The 21,987-nt window shown below is 43.1% G+C and overlaps 1 protein-coding gene across 1 annotated transcript in view; it reads right to left on the minus strand.

Moving 5' to 3' along the window:
• Positions 1 to 831: 831 nt before the first annotated feature.
• The window catches only part of GLS (glutaminase), a 66,393-nt gene continuing 45,237 nt past the window's right edge, over positions 832 to 21,987 (minus strand). The window contains exons 14-17 of the mRNA XM_008054283.1: positions 7,723 to 7,784; positions 6,807 to 6,883; positions 6,642 to 6,705; positions 832 to 3,472 (exon numbers count right to left, since the gene is read on the minus strand). Coding sequence (XP_008052474.1) covers positions 3,316 to 3,472; positions 6,642 to 6,705; positions 6,807 to 6,883; positions 7,723 to 7,784 — 360 coding nt within the window. The 3' untranslated portion in view covers positions 832 to 3,315. The remainder of the gene's footprint in view (positions 3,473 to 6,641; positions 6,706 to 6,806; positions 6,884 to 7,722; positions 7,785 to 21,987) is intronic.

Here is a 21,987-nt window from a genome sequence, read left to right on the forward strand (position 1 = left end):
TGGCCTCTCCCTAAGACTTAGCTAACATGAATGAGTTAACCTGAATAAGCTAAGATGCATATTCTCTCTATAGTGAGCAGAGCATAATGAGTCCTGAACCATAGCCCACTCTTGGGGCTCAGCTTCCTCTATAAAAGAGTGGATAGATTTGAGGATTTCTGATACCCCTCCAGTTCTAGGATACCAGCGATGCAGATGGCATACCACTGTGACTCCTACAGCAAGGCAATTTACTTTGTGACAAATAGCTTTGATAGATGAGAATGTAGCAGCCATGGTGTTCAGGTACCTTTTCCATGGTTAGAAAATCCTACACTGGCCCCCAAACTGGAATGAGTGTACTGAGGACCAGGGGTTTCTGGCATTGGAAGTGCAAGCTCTTCCCATATTGGATGAATTAGGGGGGAGCTGAGGCTGGCCAGGTGGTCCAGCTAGGACCAATCAGGACCCTAGCGTGGCAGTACAAGGTCCACCTCTTCAAACAGATTTGAAGGCTTGGTGAAGGTAACCTCTCCTCACACAAAAGGCTATATCTAAGGGTCCAGTGCAACAGGTATTTACTGAGCACTTCCTAACCATAAAGGAATCATGTGAGGTTCTAGGGGATTAGAGACATGCTTGCCCATCCCTCATCTTCAAAGGCAATCTCCTTACAGGATTCTCACCCTAATCACTGTGATGACCCACCTGGCACCTTGCATAGTACCTGGCTCATAGCAGGTGTTAGACGTGGATTCGAACCAATCAGACACAGTCCCTATGCTTGATGGTGTTCCCAACCCAGTGACACAAGGGAAACCCTTGTTTTAAGAAAATTCATTTTCACACAGGTTTTTTATTTTGATACATGTATTTATTATGCTGTAAAAAGCAACACTACCTGATTTCATTTAAAATAAATGTTTCCAGTTTCAGAATACTTACAACTTCTAGTATTTAGATTCACTTTGGGAGTTTTGGGAAGCAAATACATTCATAGCTGTGTAACCTCAGGAAGAGTCTAAACCCAACATCAGGTCACTCCGTCTCTGCCAGACAGGTGATGGCATCAGGCGGTCAACAGCTAATCCAGCTCTGCAGCTGCAGGGTGGCGCGGGCAGCCGTGGGTATGCGTGTCACCAAGGGTGACGCCAGCAAGACACGTGTGTGCAAAGCTTGAGATGAACATGCCCAGAGAGCTTTTGTGATACACAAAAAGCATATGTGATCCTAAAGCCAACACGGAAAGATCTTTGGCGTTCACTGACGGCAGCAGCTAAGAGCACAGTGAGCAAGCATCCTACAGTGAGTTCCTCATGCCCAGCACGCAGCAAACAGCTGGAGTGTCACGGCCAACTGGGCACGTTAACCGAATGACAGAGGTTTACAGAGCGCCACTGAGCTAAGAAAAGAGAACGGTCCTTGTTCCCAAATCCTACTTAGAAGTGCTTCTTAGGATAGGAGAGCCTCAACATCACTGGTGATCTTCAAGCCACACATTTGACCGTCTTCAGTGTCACTTTAATCACACAGCAAGCTCTTTGAGCAGTCATCTCAGTTGACTTCAGTGAAAATGTGTGTACCCTGTAGTGTCTTTGGGGATTATGCTGCAGGTGCCACCTGTCCCTACAGCCCGACGGCCCTGGGGGGTGGGAATGTGCAGCAGGACTCTGCCCATCCCCCACTGCCCATGGATGACGTGGGAGCAGCCCCAAGCCTCATGCAGCCAAGAATACCGGCCATGGTCCCAGCATAGGAGGTGCCGCTGGGGTGATGGGAGAGCAGCAGCCAGAGCCACCCACTCAGCCTGGAGGAAAAACCAAAGCACGTGGTGGCTACAGGAGTGAGCAGGTGCCATCTGGCATTGTAAAGCAGTCTAGAAGCAGAGGCATGTGCTGATCAGACAAAAAGGGAATGGCTGTGTGTGACAGCCACTAGCTCAAGTTGCTGAGGATTCTGCTCATTCCACTAAACACAGCTTCGGAGAAGTCCATCTGTGTGTGCGTGTGTGTGTGCTTCATATCAGAAATCTCACCAACACACCCTCCATCTCTGAGGTATGTCAGGACAGAAGACATCTGTGCTTGTCCTGGAGACTCCTGCTCGCTTTGCTTTGAAGCCCGTTACCCACTTTCCATCTGAATCGTGAATCACCTCCCTAGACAAATGGTGGGCTCAATCCAAAATGAAATGATCTATAGGCCCACCAGATTATACAACAGAGTCAGAAGAAATTTGGAGTGATCCAGTGGTCCCAGGGAGGACAGATAGCCTGATGTAGTCTCTTAATGACAGGCTTGAAGACAAATGCTGTTTGTAGCAGTTCTTATACTATCAGGATCACTTTGGTAGCTGAGAGCATTTCTGAATTTATCTTTATCCTAGAAGCTAAAAAATACCTTCTTGAAGAGCTGCAGTAGTGCACCCCTTTGCTTTTTTAGACTGACAAATTTGACTTGTTTTTACTTAGCTTAGTAATTTTGTCTCTGGTTCATCTTCTATAGACAAATGGTGAAGTTATAGCGCTGATGCCAGAAACAGGAGGCATCTTCTGACCTACTGTGGATAACATGAAAACTGCATAGTATTCCAGCACTCACTTCCCAGCTGAAGGAAAGAAGCTGACAGCTCCATGTCTGAGAAGAGAGGCTGGGCTAAAGGGATATAGAAAAAGGAAATTTTTTCAAAAGTATTATAATAACTACATTCACACATATGTTTTGGTCACCAAACATATCTTAAACAGATTCCCTGATAAAGTCTACTCAGAATCGGCCTGCCTACTAACAGTTGTTAACTATTAGGATTTCTCAGGAGTCACACCATGAAGCTAGGGTGAGGGAGACATTTTAAACATACAACCCGAAGTGCATATAGTTTTCAAACACTCAAACTAAACCTATATTCGAAGTCTTGAAAATCACACTATTTGCTTCTAAAAGCAGCCCTGACCCATTGGGACAGACTGTACAACAGAGCTTAATTTACAAATGCATGTTGGCAGATCATCACCATAAATTGGAAATTCACAAAACACACAAATGAATTATGAAGACCACACAGTTAAGCTAGCATTGATAACTATTTCTTTTACATCAAATTGTACAATGCACGAGGTAAATATTGCTCACATTATGGAGGGAGATTGTTTTATTTCTTTTTTTTTCCCCAAAGAGATCAGATTTGTCCTGTGCGCACAATGAAGAAAATTCCAGTAACACTGAAATGACAAATTTGTAAAACGTACACCACTACCAGATAGAAATACACACATTCTTCATAATCATTTTCCACAATTAAATAGGTAAGTGATTTAAATCTTGGGACTTAAGACCATTATAACAACCCGTCAAGATTCTTATGGACGGTTTGGTTCTCCTTCCCGTTGTCGGAGTCTCCTTGAGGTGTGTACTGGACTTGGTATTCCTGGAGGATTTTAAATACGTCATGATGTCCAAAGTGCAGTGCTTCATCCATAGGAGTATTATTCCACCTAAACACGTAGCACAGCACAGACAGGGTCATTAGGTAACTTGTGCACAAAGACTTTATCACCCAGCATTCCTAGATGTTTAAATGCAGGTTACACGGCCACCCGAGTTTAGTCATTTTATAAGTACAAATTAACAGTAGAAATGCAGAGGGGGATTTATAATTCAAAAGTTGTCACAGAGACAAGTTGGAATATGGGGAGGAAGAGAAAAAGGTCTTCTATGAAGGGATCTTGTTTGCATATCCAAGGGCTTATGGAGGGACCTTTATATGGAAAGTCCTGTGTTGACAGATATAATAGACTCGTCAGGGTGCCTGAATTTTAGCTTCATGAAAAGCCCTAAGTACCTCTTTTTAAACAGTATAGTCAAAGAAAATGCAGGTATATAACATCCGTTATCCTAGCATTTGGCAGAAAATTTTTGTGTTCTTGTCAATTCAAAGTTGCAGTAAATCTCAGAAATCTAGAAATAACCATGACCTCATTAAGACTCAAACACACAACGGAGGAGCAAGATTGGTCCCAGAGGAACTGACATTTTCATCATCTCTGGTAAGGATGGGAGGCCACAGACTCAATAGGACTATTACACAATCAGAAGAATAACCCCTTTCCATGCTAAGTGTACTTCTGGGCTATGTCATTTAGATGAATGGAAATGAAGATTCGAGGATGAGAAGTTGCCAGCAGTGGTCAATCTGCTCAACCTTTTGCAAGAGGAGACATCGCTACAGAACTCACAGCCCCAATGAGCGACAGGCTATGACTGTCAGTTCCCTAGTACTTCACAATCTATGAATGAAGCCTGTCCTTCCCTCTCACTCTACTTATGTCATGAACTTCTCCACAGCTGCTCCCTGTCCATGTGCTACCCCCACCACCTTTCTTCTAGTTTTACTCCTTCCCATTTCTTTCCTTCCTTTCCATCTTTGTCCCAACCCTTTTTCTTGCCTGATAGGAACACAATATGGAGCCAAAAGATTTTTGAAAGTCTTATTTTTTAATATTTGTGGATGAAGTTTGATAGCCTGTTTTTAATTTTTTTAATCAGGTAAGGAACACATCTTTATGCTTCCCAAAACACAGCTGAATTAAGTGGCTTTGCACTTTTATATTATTGACCTTCATGAGTCTAAGGAGGCAGTGGCTCTAAACGTGGATTTTTCACTCAGCCTGTAATTTCACTCAGCTTGTAATTATCTATATTTTTGGAAAAATTCAATGTCAACTGCAAATTACCTTTTTTACAACTCTTCTTCAATGAAACAATGAAAAATATATACTTTAAAGAATACACTATTTCACTCAAATCTACTTTATAATTTAAGGTGACACTGATTCTATGAAATAGAGAAAAAAGGTTGTCTTGGGTCTCTAGGTTTCATTCTGGAATTGTTGAATACCTAGTTACCAAGTTAGATGCTCAGCTAACTTCTGCCTCTCAGAAGGGTACTTCTACATTCCTAGAGGCCAATTTAGGACAAAAAGAAAAAAAAATTATACATAAATATGCAAAGCACAGCAAATACAGCATATGTTAAACAATGTTTTAGTTGGGAGTATAAACACAGGAGGAAAACACTAGTTTCTTGCTCTAGAAAGAGGTGGGATGGGCATTACATTTGGGGATGAAAGGGAAGACTGACACCCTAACATGAGATTGTAGAATACTGCCATTAAGGTTATTTTAATCATGCTTTTAAAAACTGTAGGAATAAAGTTAGACAGCCAAAGTGTCACCACACTTACAGAATTTCTAACATTATACCTTTTCTGCATTTCTTGCAAGTTGAACCAAAAAGACCCAAGCCCTAATTAAAAAAAAAAAAAAAAGCTTAACAGAAAGATCTAATAGCTAGAGTCGTCAACTTGCTCCAAACTTGATACAGCTCTCAGTCCTCAAATAATAAATCCAAACTCCTCCTCATACATATGGAATCACCACCACGTATTTCTCCTTTCATTCTTCTTATGTACTCTGTGAGTATATAGTTTTCTGTACATATACTATATGTGTATACATAAGCCGTATTTTTATTCCTGCTTTGTAGACAAGGATGGAGAGAGGACAGAACATATTCCAGGCGGATCTCTCCCTCTCCATTCTGTGCCTTCAAATCGCATCTCTTCCTCAAAGCAGTAATTAAAATTCAACTTCCACGAAGCCTTCTAAAACTAGTTCCACCCAAATCCAGGAATTTCCACAAACTCCAATATACAAGGGGTAACCCCCAAAACCCCAGAGTTATCTTTTGGAGGGCAGGTCCCTTGTAGTACAGGCTTCCCCTGCTAGCTAAGCATTCTAGGAACCCATTGGCAGCAGTGGACCAGCTAGGGGTGTTATGAGAGGCTTGGTTTGGCTTCAGTGAATTTTTTTGTGGCAAACAGGTGACTGGTTCTCCCACCATGACAACGCACCTGCCACAATGTGCTGTGATGTTCAGCAGTTTTTAACCCAAAACAGCATGACCCCCATGCCCCAGCCTCCCTCTTCACCTGATTTTGCCTTGAGCAATTTTTGTTTCTCTGAGTGAGAAAAGTCCTCAAAGGGAAACATTTTGCTGATGTGGAAGAAGTGAAACAAAACAGCAGACGCACTAAAAGGCATCAACATTGAAAAGCTCAAAAATTGTTTTGAGCAATGGAAAAAGCATCTTGATAAGTGTACTGCATCAAATATAGAGTACTTTGAAGGTGACAAGTTTAAACATGTTAGAATAAATACATATTTTTGATAAGTAAATTCCGAGTTTTTTGGGGGTCCCTCTTCATATTCAATATATTCATTCACTTAACAGTAGCTTTTCTGACACATTTTAAAATGCTTCTGTAAATGTTTATCTTGTCTACCCTGTGTAGTTAAAAGCCTCATATGGACAAAATTCCTATTTTCTCTTTCCAAACACGAGAAATTGTTTTCTTCCTACAGTGTACTGACTGACAGTCAAACTAACCTGGAAATTTCTAAATAAGATACCATTCTTAGATAAGAAATTGGATATGGGAGACAGAATGATCTATCTCACAGAAACAAAGTTTTGTTTGTTGCCTTTATCAGACACCAGAGCAGGTTCAAGAATGTCTCAGTGGATTTAAATGTACCATCATTTGAATATCACTGTTCTGCGTGATAAAACACTGACGTGTTAGAAGTAACGTAAGTGCTCACCTGTCCTTGGGGAAAGGGTTTACTTTGCAGGCTTCCAGCAAAAACTTAACGACTTCAACATGACCTATACCCCAACCCCCCCCAAAGAAAGCAGATTTTAGTATTGGGTAGAAATTCAATCTGGAAAAAAAAAATATATGTATATGTGAGTGGTTTGCGTATTACCCTCAGCAGCAGCCACATGGAGTGCTGTTCTAGAATCGTAGTCCCGCTGTTCCATGTCCATGGCTGACAAAGCAAATCTAAAAATTCATAAGTGCAGCGATTCATTATATAGCAAATAAATTTAATTCACACTGGGACGTTTGCCCCATCAGTTCAGTCTAAGGCCCTGCCAGACATGCCCTCCTTCACCAGGCTCATGCATGGGGTGAGAGACCCATTCAGCCAGAGCGCAGGTGTCAGGTCAATGCCCCTTCCCTTCTTCCTTGGCCTTGTTCTTCTTGGTAAGATGAAAGGTTACCCATCTCTTACAGAATTAAGCTTCAATATATTGTTGTTCGAAACTGAAGAGGAATGGCACAATTACACCAACATTTCTCTCTCAGAAGGGCAAGAAACACCTGTAGTAATGTTCTGTTTTCACAAAGACTCCCATTCTTTAACGTGGTTTGCAAGTACCTTACCGATCAGACTTTAAAACAAGGGTGAGATTAAGCAAATAAACTTTTCCACTTGAAAACTCAGTTGCAACTGCATACAAAAGACCATAGCTACACTGCACACAGCCTTCCTAGTCCTGGTGACCTGCAGGGCACCAAACGTCCCCATCTGCCTCCCCCCACCACACACAAAGCAGAGATCTGGGCAGCGAGAAGGCATGGTCCAATCCAGTAAGCCACTAATATTAATTAGCCAGATTCACTGAACAGCTACCACTTAGTAAAACAGAGATCTGGGTTTTTACAGGCAGAAGAGAAGCATACGATTGCACAACGGGACTAAAGTCTTGGAAGTAGGGGTTTCATTTAAATTTTGTTTGGGTCATTTTTATGAAAGGGAAATGGAAGTGAGCTGTTCACCCAGAAGCAACTTCATAAATAATTGGTAAACCACATGCTAACCCACCCTGTACACATACCTTCGAAGTGCAGACACATCTCCAGTGTACGCAGCAAACAAAAGATTTATCACTGACTTTACCTGAGAAGAAAAGAAAGTTTAGGCATCCACGGGGAAAAGTAAACACACATCAACGTCCAACTGGCACCGGTAAGCGATTTCCATGTGCTTTGAACACTTAAGCTGGACGCACAGGTGTAGCATTTTCTTCATTTCACAGAGAATTGTGAGGAAAAATTCAACAATAAGGCTAAGACACGAGGGAATTAATGGGATCACATCCACTGGAACAAAACCCTGGCAGGTGGCAGCCTGTGGAACTTGCAGAGTTGGGGCAACTGCACGTTGTTTAGGGCCTTTCCCATTGAGTATGTCTCAACACTACAGGCAAGTCTGTATAGTGACACAATTCATCACATCATTCTTAGAAGTTAAATCATGCCATATAAATGTCTAATTCCTGCCAGCAATCACTGTCCCCACCAGTCACTGGCTGCTTTGCAAATCTTCAGAGAGATTAGTGTTAACAGTCATCTTAGACTTAAGAATGGGGCTATACTTCGCTGGAAAGACAGGCTGTTCAATTCAATGCCCAGGTGGTGCAAGCTGGGTCATTCTCAGAACCCATGATGCTGCCTCTGCTTAAAGGGTGGGTAAACTCCCCAAATATTAAGTTATCACGATTGAGTGCTCCAAGACTTCAAAGTGTAACTACTTGTGACATTTGCTCACTTTCTTGTTCTTATGCTTAAGAGGAAAAGGCTAGTTTTCCTAATGGCCACTGGATTTTGGTCTGCATTCACTAAGATATGATCCATCCTTGTTTGAGAAACTATTGATCATAGAATAGTTCAGGCATCCATGAAAAATAGTCCCGAAATACCCAATTTTGTCTTATACTTTGCAATGTCAGTATTTCTACTGATGACCCAGCTGGCACTGGACTCAATGGTAGAAAAGACGTTTAAGTGGAGGGATGGAGAGTCATCAGTTCTCTACCAGCAAAGCCACAGCCCTGTGCTGTGCTTCAAGGTCACCATCTGGACGTCCTTCCTGCCCGGGCGCTGACCTCCCTTCCTACCCAGGCGTCCTCCCTTCCCACCCAGGCACCCTCTCTTCCTGCCAGGGCATCCTCCCTTTCTGTCTGGATGTCCTCCCTTCCTGCTGGCATGTCCTCCTTTCCTGCCTGGGCAAACTCTCTTCCCACCTGCTTGTCCTCCCTTCCCACCTGCTTGTCCTCCCTTTCCACCGTGGCTTCTTTCTCAAAACCTGTTATCTTGTAAACTAACTAGAACTGATTACTGCTGGACTTTTCTAATTCAGCATTTTCAAAGAAACTGGTCCACAAGATGCTCCGTGAAAATAAAAGATGCTGTGGTCAGATACGTTCTTCAAATATATTAAGTCTCCCTCTTGGGGGTTCATGAGCATATAACAGGCTCAGCGAAGTTCCACAGCACAGGAACCTAACTGGCTGAGCACATCCCCAAAGTACTTACTACTGTGTTGGTATCACTGCACAAAAACTGTACTCTTTGAGTCCATTAGCTTCTCTTCCTGTCGCGTCACCCTTCCCCACTCCTGCAGCCTGTACCCTGTGGTGTGGCCCTCCCAACCCCAACTCTCCAGAACAGTTTTCTCAGTGGTGATGAGAAAAAGAGCTCAAGTGCTTTACCTAGAATTTTTTTCTTTTCCTTTCTTTTTTTGACACAAAACAGATATGTTATTATCTTTCACGATTTCTGGGAGTCAGGAATTCAGGAACAGCTTAGCTGGGTGCTCTGGCTCCAGACCTCTCATGAGGTTGCAGTCAAGGTATGAGTTGAGACAGTGGTCATCTGAAGGTTAGACTGGGGCTGGAGGATCCACTGCCTAGTGGCTCACTCAGACGGCTAGCGAGCTGGTGCTGGCTGTGGAGAAGGCCTCGTGTCCTCTCCATGTAGGGGCTCTCCATAGGCTGCTTCAGCAACGTTCCAATAGCGTGATTCCACCCACCCCTCCCATTTCTAGCTGTCCAACTCCTACACCTCAGTTTGACATATTTAAGGGAAAGATGCACGCATTGTCTTTTATGGCTCCAGGTGACTTGTGCTTCTGGGTGATGAACCGCTGTCCAGGTGCCCTTCTTTCTTGTCTAATGGGGTCGATTCTGAATTCTCAAACCTCCCTTCTGCTCCTGGGCCACAGAATACTGACTGGCTGTTATAGATTATTCTCCAGATTTCCACGTGGTCTTTCATCACTGCTGGACAGTTTTCTTTCTTATTGTTCCCTTCAAACTTTCTTCAGGCCTTTAATACCAATGGTGACCCCTAAAAACAGACATGATCCAGACTGCAACTTCACTGCCAAGACTCAAAATTGTCCTCACTTCTCATGGCAAACATTTCCTTATTTCTGAGACTCCCTTTTTGCCAATTCCCTCAAACACGGGCCCTCCACATCCCTAACCTCACCCCAACTCGTCACCTTTGTTTCTAGTGTCGTCAGTGTTTCCCTCCTTCAGTGTTCACTGATTGCCGCCTTCATACAGACACAACCTCACCCTGTTTTGAAAATCCGACACGCGGTCCTATTGTTTCCCTTCGGTGCATATTTTCTGAAAGTATATTTTTAATTTCCTGCTGACCTTCATGCTTACTGGTGCCTCCAAACAGCGCTCTGAAGCGCTCCAGCAGCTCTCCTAAGCCTGAGTCCTTCTGCTCACCCTGTCCTCCCGCAATGTGCCTCCCTGACGCAGAGGTACCCTAATCCTCCTGTCACCCTGGCCCTCCTCCTGTCTGCTGCTCTGCAGATTCCCTGTCCCTTCTCCATGGCCCAATCCTCCAAAGGCAGTCCCCAGCCTCGTTTTTCAATATAATGTCCCTCAAAGATTTCACACATTCCTCTGGGCAGAATGAGTTACCCACCCACATCTTGTTCCTACAAGCCCCGGTCCTACAGCTCCACTTGACTGCCATGTTGTCATCTCTAAAGCAAAAACAGCAAGTGCCATAACAGTGCCCCACCCTGGTTCCAGAAGTCCAGCTCATCTGCCTGCTTGACACTGCCTCCAGGACGTCTAACGGGCATCTCAGACTGATGTCCAAACAGAACTTGCTTTGCTCTGCCCTCCACCATCTACAATCAGCACTACAATTCACCCACTTGCTCAGACCAGCTGTCCAGGCGTGCTGTATTTGCTTGCAGAGGTTGAGGCCTTCACAAGGATGCCTGGTCACCGGTTCCACTCGGGGGCACCCAGCCCATGCTCTTCCCACTAAGGTGTCCTAGCACCCATGCACATCTGCTGGGAGGAAGGGAGCCTTCCTCACCCAAACGTGTTGAGATCTGCTTCTTTCTGGAGACAGAATCAGCCTTTTCTAATTCACAGACCCACCACATGGATCCTGGGGGTATTCCTGGATTCTGTTCTTTCTCTTACACCTCACATCTTGCTCATCAACAAGCCCTCCTTGCTTTACCTCCAAACTGTTTGGGAGCCCATTGCTTCTTACCACCTGTCACTGTTGCCCTAGACCTACCCTGAGGACCACCTCAGCTCACCTGGAGGACTGAGGGCCTTCTCTTACTCAACTCTTGGCTACCACTGGGTTCTTGTGAAAACATCAAGGCACTGTCTGTGCTTTCCCATCATTTCCAGAGTAAAATTAAACTCTGCGGTGGCTTTCAAGGCCCCATGTGCTCTACTCCCTGGTCACAGCATACATCTCAATCCCTTCCACTTGCCCCTTGCAATTCTCCTCCAGCCAAGAGGGATTCTCACTGGAGAATCACTAAAACACTCCTGTTTTCATCACTCCTTGTTCCTTACCTTGCTTTTCCTCTTCGGGCAATTGTCCTCGCCTGACATTTGACATTGTGTGTGTGTGTGTGTGTGTGTACATTTAGCTTGTTTCTTGTCTCTCCCATTGAATGTAGACTCCACATGGGCACAGACCACCTGTCTTTCTGCTCCTCCGTAATCCTAGTGCCTGCCACACATACTAGGTGCTCATTAAACATCTACTGACTAAATGAATTCTCCTCCAAAGCAACAAACATTCAACTTGTCATCACCTGACTTGGAGATTAAATTGTAATCATTATTAATACCTCCACCTCCCTTAACTTTTACGTCTCTGAATATCATTACCAGATTATTCAATCCCAACTGATGCCTCTGCTTCTACTTCTTCCATCCTCCAAAATCTTCTCACATACTTCTAATTATCTCCTCTCCCCACTGGGATGTGACACTACAAGCAGCAGAGTGTCAAGAATCCCAAAATCATTCCCAGTGAAATCTAAATTATTTAGCCTTATACTCAAAGTTCTCCAATCTGGCTAATTAATTTTTCTTTCTCAACCTCAAGAAAGCAAAAGTGGTCTTACTAACTGCTTGTTTTTGTCTGGGTGTCTGTGCTCTTTCCTCCACCTGAGAACCCCTCAACTCCTCATCAAATCCTCCCCTTGCCTGGCTTGAAAGCCTCTTCCTTGTGCCACACCTCCCCAGGCCATCCCATCCCAGCATTTATTATGAGCCTGGCTTGTCACCAGCTTCCCACAGTGGCCCGTGCCAGGGATGGAGTCCGTGTTAGATACCTCCTCCTCCCCACAATTCTGAATGTTCCTCCTGCTTCATCTACACCACGGTATATACCATCCCTTGCAAGCATTCTTTTTCTACTCATATCTCACTGAAACATTCTTACCCCTTCCTAAATTGGAAGTCATCTTCTCCCACATTTGCCTCACTATGACACTATCTCACAGGACCACAAGGTGTGTTTGTGTATCTTCTCTCCCCACTACTGAAGGAAAATCCAGATCCTGACATTCATCCCACTGATATATTCATTATCCATAGTTCTTAGTTGAAAAAATGCATTAGTCCTTCTAAGCAGTAAATTATCATGTTTCAGTGACTGTAGGTATGAACTATATTCCTTTTTAAAATCTAAACCTAGATCATTACTTTGAAGAAATTTTATTATAGTTTGTGTGTATCATTGGGTCACTTAATTATTCCGTTTCAGAAGTTCTGAGAGTTACTTATTAATAAAGCCCAAGAAAGGCAGATTTGAGAATGTAATCAGTTTATTCAGAGTATACTAACACTTTATTATTCACAAGCATATTTCAGCTCAGAGACAAACATAAAATGAGAAAGAAAATCAGAAAACTTTAATGTACAATGGCATTGTGACTAATGGGGGAGGAGGGAAGGCAGGAGACAGTAGCTTGCCTAAACAAAAGTTATTAAAGACCAGCATGGAAGTTTGGTATTCTTCCCATGAAAGCAAAAGGCTGGCTGTAAAGCTGAATTTAGTCCAAGCCAGAAGACAGGAGCTTGACCACAAAGCCAGTGTCACCCTCTCCAAGACAGAAAAGCACTAGGAGGCAGCACAGGCACAGTTTAAAAGCAAAACCACACATGCCCCTTCATTCCAGCAGAGAGCCACCTATAGTTTCAAAGTTTGCATAAGTTATGAAATGAGTTATGCACAGAATGCCAAGAAAGAAAGTGAAACTGGTTTAAAAGTTGTGTGACAACAGATGGAGTGTTACTTCATTTAGGGACAGTCCACTTCCGGGTCTGTTAAAAGAGTTCCACAAATATCTCCACCCAGGCTGATGCCGGCTGGAATGCCTGACATGGAAACAGGAGGAGGGCGTCCCAGAAGGCCACGCCGCCAGCTCCTGCGAAGGATGGAGGTGTGTTCACCACTGACCAAGGCTAGTTTCCCAGCGTCCCACTGGATAGGTGGGTCACACGATTTTAAAATACCTGCCGAGAAGGTCAAGTTCTGGGAAATAACGGGTTAACGGGGAACGCCAGCAGCGTGGAATCTGTTTTGATGAAGCATTCCTCTATACAGAGAAACAGACTTGCACACAGCAGCAACAGCAGCCTGTGAATGGAGGGCTCTAACGTTCAGTGCATGCCTCCCATTGTGAAAAGAAACGCCACTGGGCAGGCTGCCACTACAACTCGGAAATTAAAGTTTAACAGTTTCCCCTTCATCTTGCAGATTTTCCAGTACGGCTGCATTTTCTTATCAAATCTCTGTGAGAACCTGCTGAACCAGACAACCTTATCTTGGTTTATTTGTACAAAGTCACGACAACAATGGGACAAAAATATAGTTCACGAGTTCACCTAACACTAGCATGCTTTGGTGTATCAAAATCTCACCTTTTTCCAAAGCAGCTAGAAGCAGGTGGGGATTCTGTCAATTTCACAAGTCTAAAATGTGACATTCCTAAGTCTTTAATTCTATCATTCTTCTATTCATTTTCAGTTTGTTTAAAAGTTGAATTGTGGGCCGGGGGCGGTGGCTCATGCCTATAATCCCAGCACTTTGAGAGGCCGAGGTGAGAGGACTGCCTGAGCCCATGGGTTCGAGACCAGCCTGGGCAACTTGGGGAAACCTCATCTCTACAAAAAAAAAAAAAAAAAAATTAGCCGTGCCTGTAGTTCCAGCGCCTTGGAAGGCTGAGGCAGAAGGATTGCCTGAGCCCAGCAGGTTGAGGCTGCAGTGGCCGTGAGCATGCCACTGCACTCCAGTCTGGGCAACAGAGTGAGACTACAATTCAAAAAAAAAAGTTGAATCGTCTGTTTGTAAATGCCCTCATCATTGTGAGTAAGTAGCAGTTACCAGAACTGTATAATCATATTAGTGTTTATATAGTGAATGACCCTGAAAAGTTCAACATTTTAGATTATAATTGTTTTTCAAAATCCCCAACAGGTTGGTTGTAAAATATACTGTTAGGTATATTTTATTTATTACTACCACTGAGATGAACAGTCTTGGCTCAAGGGCATGTAATAGATGAATTAGTGATGTCGCTGGGAGAACTCGGGTATCTGGATTCCCAATTTTGTACAACTGGACCATGGTGATGTTAGTCCTTGATGGATCTCAGGCTGTGATCTCAAGGACAGAAGGCAGCCAAAGAATTAAACAGCAATTTAGCTTTACTCCATAAAGATCCTTTACTAAATATTGAAAGGAAGGGGAGATGGAAACAGGGGGAGGGAAAGGGGGGAGCCGAGGGAAGGAAGATGGACTCACTTGTTTTCTACTTCAACCAGCTTTTTATTTCCAACTCTATTAACCAACTGCCAAAACGAGGTCTCCCTTGTTTTTCATCTTAGTTTCTGTCTTCGTACAAAGACGAATTCAGTCCCTCTGGAACCGCCTTAATGAAAAGCAGCAGGTAACTGAAAAGCCGCCCTGGTGTCCCTGCCCCCACAGCCTGACGTCAGTGGCTCTCCCATTTCCAGCCCACTTCGGTGTCTGTTCTGAGGAACAGATACGCTTCTCGGTCTGTTAAATAAACCATCAGCACTCCAGATCCAATTCTGTCTTAGCTTCACTCCGACTTGGCCACTCACAGCCTTCACATGAAAATAAGTTTCCGGCCTTCCTTCATAAATATTTTTCTTAAGGTCAGCGGAAAACATGCATACCTATCATAGTGTAGCTAAAGAAGAATGTTAAGTTGCCAGCAGATGGAAAGAATCACCCTGCCTGACAAGGGCAGAAAAACAATCTGCACAATGTGTATGTGATCAAAGATCTCTCCTCTTTTCCTCAGTACCGAGCTTACTGAGAACTATAGTTTTAAGAATGTATAAAGCAAAGTTACAGTACTTTTATAATTAGTCTAAGATGAATATGAGGCCACATGTGCCTAAGCTTTCCCCAATGACTTACTCAGATGCAGTTATTAATATACTATATATAGACAAAACTAATCCAAACTGACATGATCAGAGGATTAGAAAAACCCTTTATGGGAATAGCAATTCAGCAAATTCATGACCATATTTCCAAATTTTTACACAAATGCAGGAGGTTTTCATATAGTAATTTCAGTCAGGAGGAATAAATCAGGCTCGGTGGTTCAGCCTGTAATCCCACGCCTTGGGAGGCTGAGGTGAGTGGATTGCCTGAGCCTGTGGGTTCGAGACCCGCCTGGGCAACTTGGTGAGACCTCATCTCTACAATAAATAAAAAATTAGCTGGGTGTGGTAGCGCGCGCCTGTAGTTCCAGCTACTGGAAGGCTGAGGTGGAAGGATCGCCGGAGCCCGGCAGGTGGAGGCTGTGGTGGCCGGGAGCAGCCACTGCACTCCAGTCTGGGCGACAGAGTGAGAATCCAACTCAAAAAAAAAAAAAAAAGAATAACTCAATTAATACATTTTATCATAACGGAGAAAATCTCAAAAATTTCACTTAAAAAACCCAACCTCAAAATGGTAGCTCTAAGTAATAAACTCCCTTAAGCATACCATTTTCAAAGTTTCTCCATGAGATTAATCTGAAATAATTTCATTTCTTTGTAAATTAAGAAGTTATTATTGCCAGGTCCACTGGCTCACACTTGTAATCCCAACACTTTGGGAGGCTGAGATGGGAGGACTGCTTGAGCCCAGGAGTTGGAAACCAGCCTAGGCAACACAGTGAGACCTCATCTCTACAAAAATGAAAATTAAAAAAAATTGGTGGGTATAGTGGTATGCACCTATAGTCCCAACTGCTTGGGAGGCTGAGGTGGAAGGATCGCCTAAGCCCAGGTCAAGGCTGAGGTGACCTAGGATTGTGCCACAGCACTCCAGTCTGGGTGACAGAGGAGACCCCGAGTCAAAAACAAACAAACAAGCATAAAAGAAGTCATTATCTGTCAAAGAAATCTGACAACTCATGAAAATAAAAAATTTAAGATTATATATTATTTATAGCAAAACACTCAATATGAAGCAGCTATTCTTCCTTGAATGAGCTAAGTGCCTTAAGTGTGATTATATCTGTTGTTATTCAGAGGACAAAAAACATTTAAATACCCTGATCAAGGTATCAAAGCTGGTATATATGGGCTCAAGCCCGCCTGACTGACACCAGGGCCAGTGCTTACTACGCCACCTATCTCCTGGGCCCAGAGATTTCCTGACAAAACGTGGGATCTCCTCCATCATACACCAAGACAAAAACATGTTGTGATAGGAAATCAGAAAACAACTATGAAACAATGTATAGGGAAATCAGAGATACAAATTTTATATTGAGGTGATAACCAAAGGTTTTTTTTTTTTTAATGAAGTGAAAATAAGGGAACACAAGAAATAATTCAATTAGATATATCAATACCACAAACAAATGTAACATGTTGAAGTTATTCTCTGTTCTGGCTCTTAAATCTCTCAAAATGAAATGTGAGTTTTGGGTTAATGACAATAAGAGCAAATATGACTACAACAGCATTTACAGCAAATAAACAACTTCTTACCTCAGGGGCTCATATTATTCCAGTAAATGCCAATGAATGCTCTAAAAAGTTACCAATGGGTTTATAAGCATCCCTCTTGTATACCTGATTATTAAAGTAGCTAACAATCTATCTTCGTGTGGTCTGTAAAACAGCACTCCTATTAATAAATGAGCAGCCAGGCCTGGGTGTCGCCTGTAATCCCAGCACTTTGGGAGGCCAAGGTAAGAGGATTGCTTGAGACCAGAAATTTGAAACCAGCCTGGACAACATAGCAAGACCTTATCTCTAATGTATATTAGAAAAATAATTAGCAGCAAACAGAAGTGAAATAGAAATGGCCAAAGCAAAGATAGCTATTCCTCTAAAGAACAAAACTGCATGTTTCATATGGCAGACCTAAGAGTGTCTGTATTGCACCGACGACTATCAGTTCTCATTCACTGTCTTCCAGGTCTTCCCTCTCTATTATACAAAGTATTTGTATAGTATTTGTAAAGCTGCACCAAGATTAGTTAACATTAGTGTGTTCAGACAGAGAACAATAGGCCACATTTCTGGAATGATAAAGTGTTATATTTGTTTATCATTGTCAACATAACTAAAAAGCAAGTACATAAAAGTCAAGAGTTGAAGAACATAAAAGCAAAGATAAGAAACTGGTCACCAAACATTTATACAGATTAAAGAAAAAAAAAATCAGGATCACTGTAATCAAAATATTCTCACAAAGACACTGCCTTGTTTAAATTAAAAATAAACAAATATAAACACAGTCCCTGAGAAGAGATGGGTCCTCTTTCTGCTAAGAAACAAGGAAAGTTCTGGCAGTGACACAGGACGAAATGTGGTTTCAATTCCAAGGCTTAAGGACCTGTGTCCTTAGTGTGGTCCAAATCCTGCTACCACAACAAGGCCAGGCACATGGATGTGAGCTTTCTCTAGTTCCTCCAACCCTCACTGCGTCCTTCCTAACAGCTGTGATGTCAGAAAGCACCCTTCCCTTCGTTCCCCTGGTGTCCAGAAAACCACCCTTCACTCTGCATGCATCGATATTGACTCCACAGTTGTATGAACAGTGCCACACGTGTGCTCTGAGAACCACACACAGAGAAAGGGATAGTAACAGCATTTTTCTCTAGTGCTGTGAACTTCCAGAGCCCCTTCACACCCAGTGGAGCTTGATGACTACTTAAGTTACAATAGCAAGCTCCTCCAACAAATAAGAATGCTGAAGGAGAAAAGGATATTTTTACGACCCTCAAAAATAAAGCACTCTAGCCTAGCCTGGGTGACAGAGTAAGACCTTGCCTTAAAAAGAAAGAAAGCAAAAGTAAAAGCAAAGTAAAGGTTCCGCTATATGTGTATACACATATATATTTCAGATTTTACATGTTGTGTATAATAATTTCAGCAACATCCTCAGGCTTTATCGAGACTGTTTAGTAGGCCTCTCTACTTTAGCATTTATGATTCTTATCAGCAATATTTTATTCTGTGAAGCAAGGTTGGACACAGTGCAATTATGCACAGAACTTGTTAGTATGATCTATATTAGTTGAACTCTCTATAAGTAGAACCAAACTCTAAAAGGAAAAAAGAAATAAGCATGTCGTTTACACAGAGCAAGTCTACAGCAGATTCAAAAGCCCACTGTTAAAATCACTGTCTGGGACTGGTGCAGTGGCCCATGTGTGTAATCCCAGCATTTAGGGAGGTCAAGGCGGGAGGACCGCTTGGGCCCAGGAGTTTAAGACCAGCCTAAGCAACACAGTGAGATCCATGTCCACAACAAATTAAAAAAAAAAAAAAAACTTTAGAAAATATCACCGTCTGGCAAATGCCCTGAAAGCCCTTGCTTGACGGTGCATAGCTGCAACCTGTCAACCCACATTAAGGATGCAGCCATTGGACAGACACCGGGGAGAACAGCAGTGCTGACCGCCCTATGACTCCATGGCTGCCAGCCTCAATGGTACTGAGAACATGGCCAGGTTTCCCTCACTTCTTCTCCCACTCCACAAGAATAAGCATTTTCCATCTTCTCTTTGCCTGATACTTGTCGTCTCTCTCCAGTCCCACGACTCAATCTCAGCAGAAAGCCTGACTTCATACCCTTCAGGAAAATGGAAGCCAACAGAAAAGCCTCCAGCCCCCACAATGTCTGCAGACCTCCCTGCCTGCCTCTGTTCTTACCGCCCACGAACACCCATCCACTTGTGTCAACAGCCCACTTCCCTTTGGACTCACTGCTCTGTGCTCTGGCACAGTTCATTGCTCCCAACTCCTTAAAACTTTTCCTGCCCTGACACTACACTTCCCTTGCTTTTTCTCCTCTGGCCACCTTTCCCTAGTGGAAGTCCCTTCTCCTCTATCCTGCTTCTAAGATGGGCTTTCTCAGGGCTCCACCTGTGGCCCCTGTCCCCCATTTCTCTACCGCCTCCCTGAGCAACCTCGCATAGCACCGCAGCTCAGAGCACTGACCTCCAGGCCGACACCGCATTCCACGGCCAGCTTACAGCACTTTCCTGGGGTTCAGCTTCCCATCACTCCTCCTCTCTCCCTGGGGGTCCCACAACTAGAAGGTAACAGGCATGAGATGGGAGGCCAATGTGCTAAGGTTGGTGAGCAGAAGCCTCCTAGACCGACGGCACAAGTCCTGGCCTGCTTCCCCTAGATGTTTTGCTGTATTAGAAAGACCACCATCTATTTGTTTAAACCTGTTAATCAACCTCCTGAAAGGTGCAGTCAAACAAATCCTTAGTTGATACGACAGCCACAGTTAAGCTACATTCTTCCCATACTTCCAAGGTGAGCTTTTCGTGTACTCCATCTTAGTCCATGCACCAGCCCCACCCTGCTGCTCATGCTGCAAACCTGGGCACCAGCTGAGTGTCTCGCTCCTCCCCACCCACCAAATGCTACCACCAGCACTGCCGCCCCTCTCCCAAACACACCTTCAGCTACCTGCTCACTCACCTCTAGCTCCTGCCACCAACACCTCTCCTCTACTGCCCAAGACCCCAACTCTCTCTCATCCCTTCTCCACAGAGCAGTATTTAGAAGGTCTTTCCCCCTCTTAAAAGCCTCTAGGTTTCACACTGAACTTTCAGTAAAGTCCAAAACTCTTAATAAGTTGTATAAGACCTTTAGCAAATGTCTCCTGAACTGTGTCTGGTGGACTCCCTGGGGCAGAAGCACTTGGATGCACGTTTAAAAAGTTCTGGATTCTTGAATCCAACTGTAGGACTTGGCCCTGGAGGCTGCATCTGAAAATCCAGCCACGTAACAATCCAGATGCGCCTTATGAGAAGGCCTACTCTGCAAGACTCATCCGGGGCCAGCCTCCACCCACTCGCCTCCTTCCTGCGGCACACCTCCCTACCTGGATCCCCTTATCAAATGTGCTCAACTCCTTCCTGCTCTGGGGCCTTCAAGTCAGACTATCCTATCAATCCTACTCCACCCTTTCTCTGACTCTTCAAAACTTATCATCTGTATCACCTTTCAGACGAAGGCTAATCAAATGTAACCACCAAGACTGCCCAAGGTCTTCCTCTTGTAATTCACCTAGCATTCTTTACTTTTTTATTATTAGCATTATATTTGCTGAAATACTTTTTAAATAAAACATTAAAGATATAGCTAACCATTCTTCCTGCATCCATTTCCCCTCCCTCCCAGGAGGAAGTTTCATCTAAAGACTGGCATCCATGTTCTTATACTTTTAACTACATCGTATACTTGTGTCTTAAAAAGTCTGTTACAGATGTAAGAAAATGGCATCTTATAGTATGTAACATTTTGCAACTCACTTCCTTTGTACCAGTTAACATGAACTAGGTCTACATTCATCAGTGTTAAAAAATCACTTATCACCACTTTATTTTAGTAATTATTTGTTCAGTATCTGTATCTCCTTCTAGATCACAAACAGAATGAGTTGGATCATACTTGTCTCACTAACCACTGCATATCCCCAACGCTTTGCAGTTTTGGACACATAATTGGCAAGAAATAAACACTGGTTGAATGAAGAATTAGTTAGTGGATGAAAAATGCACAGGAACAAGCTAAGGTTACTTGATAGACCTGAGCTACTCCATCAAATTAAATAAACTAAATACCTTACACTAATTCTGTTTGTGTCTTGTTTAAACAAAAACTGGTGAAATAGTGGAGGGGGATAATAGCCCCTTTTGGTTCTCACTTAGTAGAAAAAAGACCTAAAGCATCCTCAAGGTTATACATTTTCATTGATAGAGAGGCATCTAACTCTCTGGACATGGGTGAGAGACCTCTAAGTAGCCCCAGAAATGAAGAGAAAAGAAACAACACAAGAGGAAAATAAAACTCCTGTTACATAGAAGGGATTTTAAAAAATGTGAAGTAACTCAGAAAACTAGGGATTGGGAAGAGTGAAATGAAAACCTGGAAACTGAAGAGCCCTGGCCTCCAGTCATGTCTTATAGTCATGGGTGAGAAAAAACTTTCAGAAAGGGAATGGGTGAGCTATTTGGCTTCTCTCGTACACTTATCACAAACGCTGTACCAGAGAAAAAGCAGAACTTAAATGTAAAGTGGGTACATTTACAAAAAACCCACCAACTTGCCAGCGCAAGGGTGTTGGGATAGGGAGAAGTTCTGCTCTTAGATATACTTTAATAAAATTGTGCTTCCCTGTGTTGTGATTCTGCTTATGCTAATATTAAAATCATTAAAGTCAAAACCTAACACATACAAGAACAACCATAACACATCTAGGTGAGTATAGAAAATTGTATATTCGCCATTTAATCAACCATTCTAGTTTTGTTGGTCTCCAAAAGTATCATATCCTAAAAACAAGCGCATATATGAACAAAAACACATTCATTCTTGGATAATAAAGCTCCAGATCAAAATCAAGAAGTGTTATACATGAATATGACAAGTAAAATTGTACTTTGAGTATAAAAAGAAAGCTCCAAGGAATCAGGGATTAATAAATTTTAATAAATTGATTTTAGCCAGCAGACATTTAGAGAA

The sequence above is a fragment of the Carlito syrichta genome, unplaced genomic scaffold, assembly GCF_000164805.1.
Source record: "Carlito syrichta isolate Samal-C Ts95f unplaced genomic scaffold, Tarsius_syrichta-2.0.1 Scaffold289386, whole genome shotgun sequence".
NCBI lineage: Eukaryota > Metazoa > Chordata > Mammalia > Primates > Tarsiidae > Carlito > Carlito syrichta.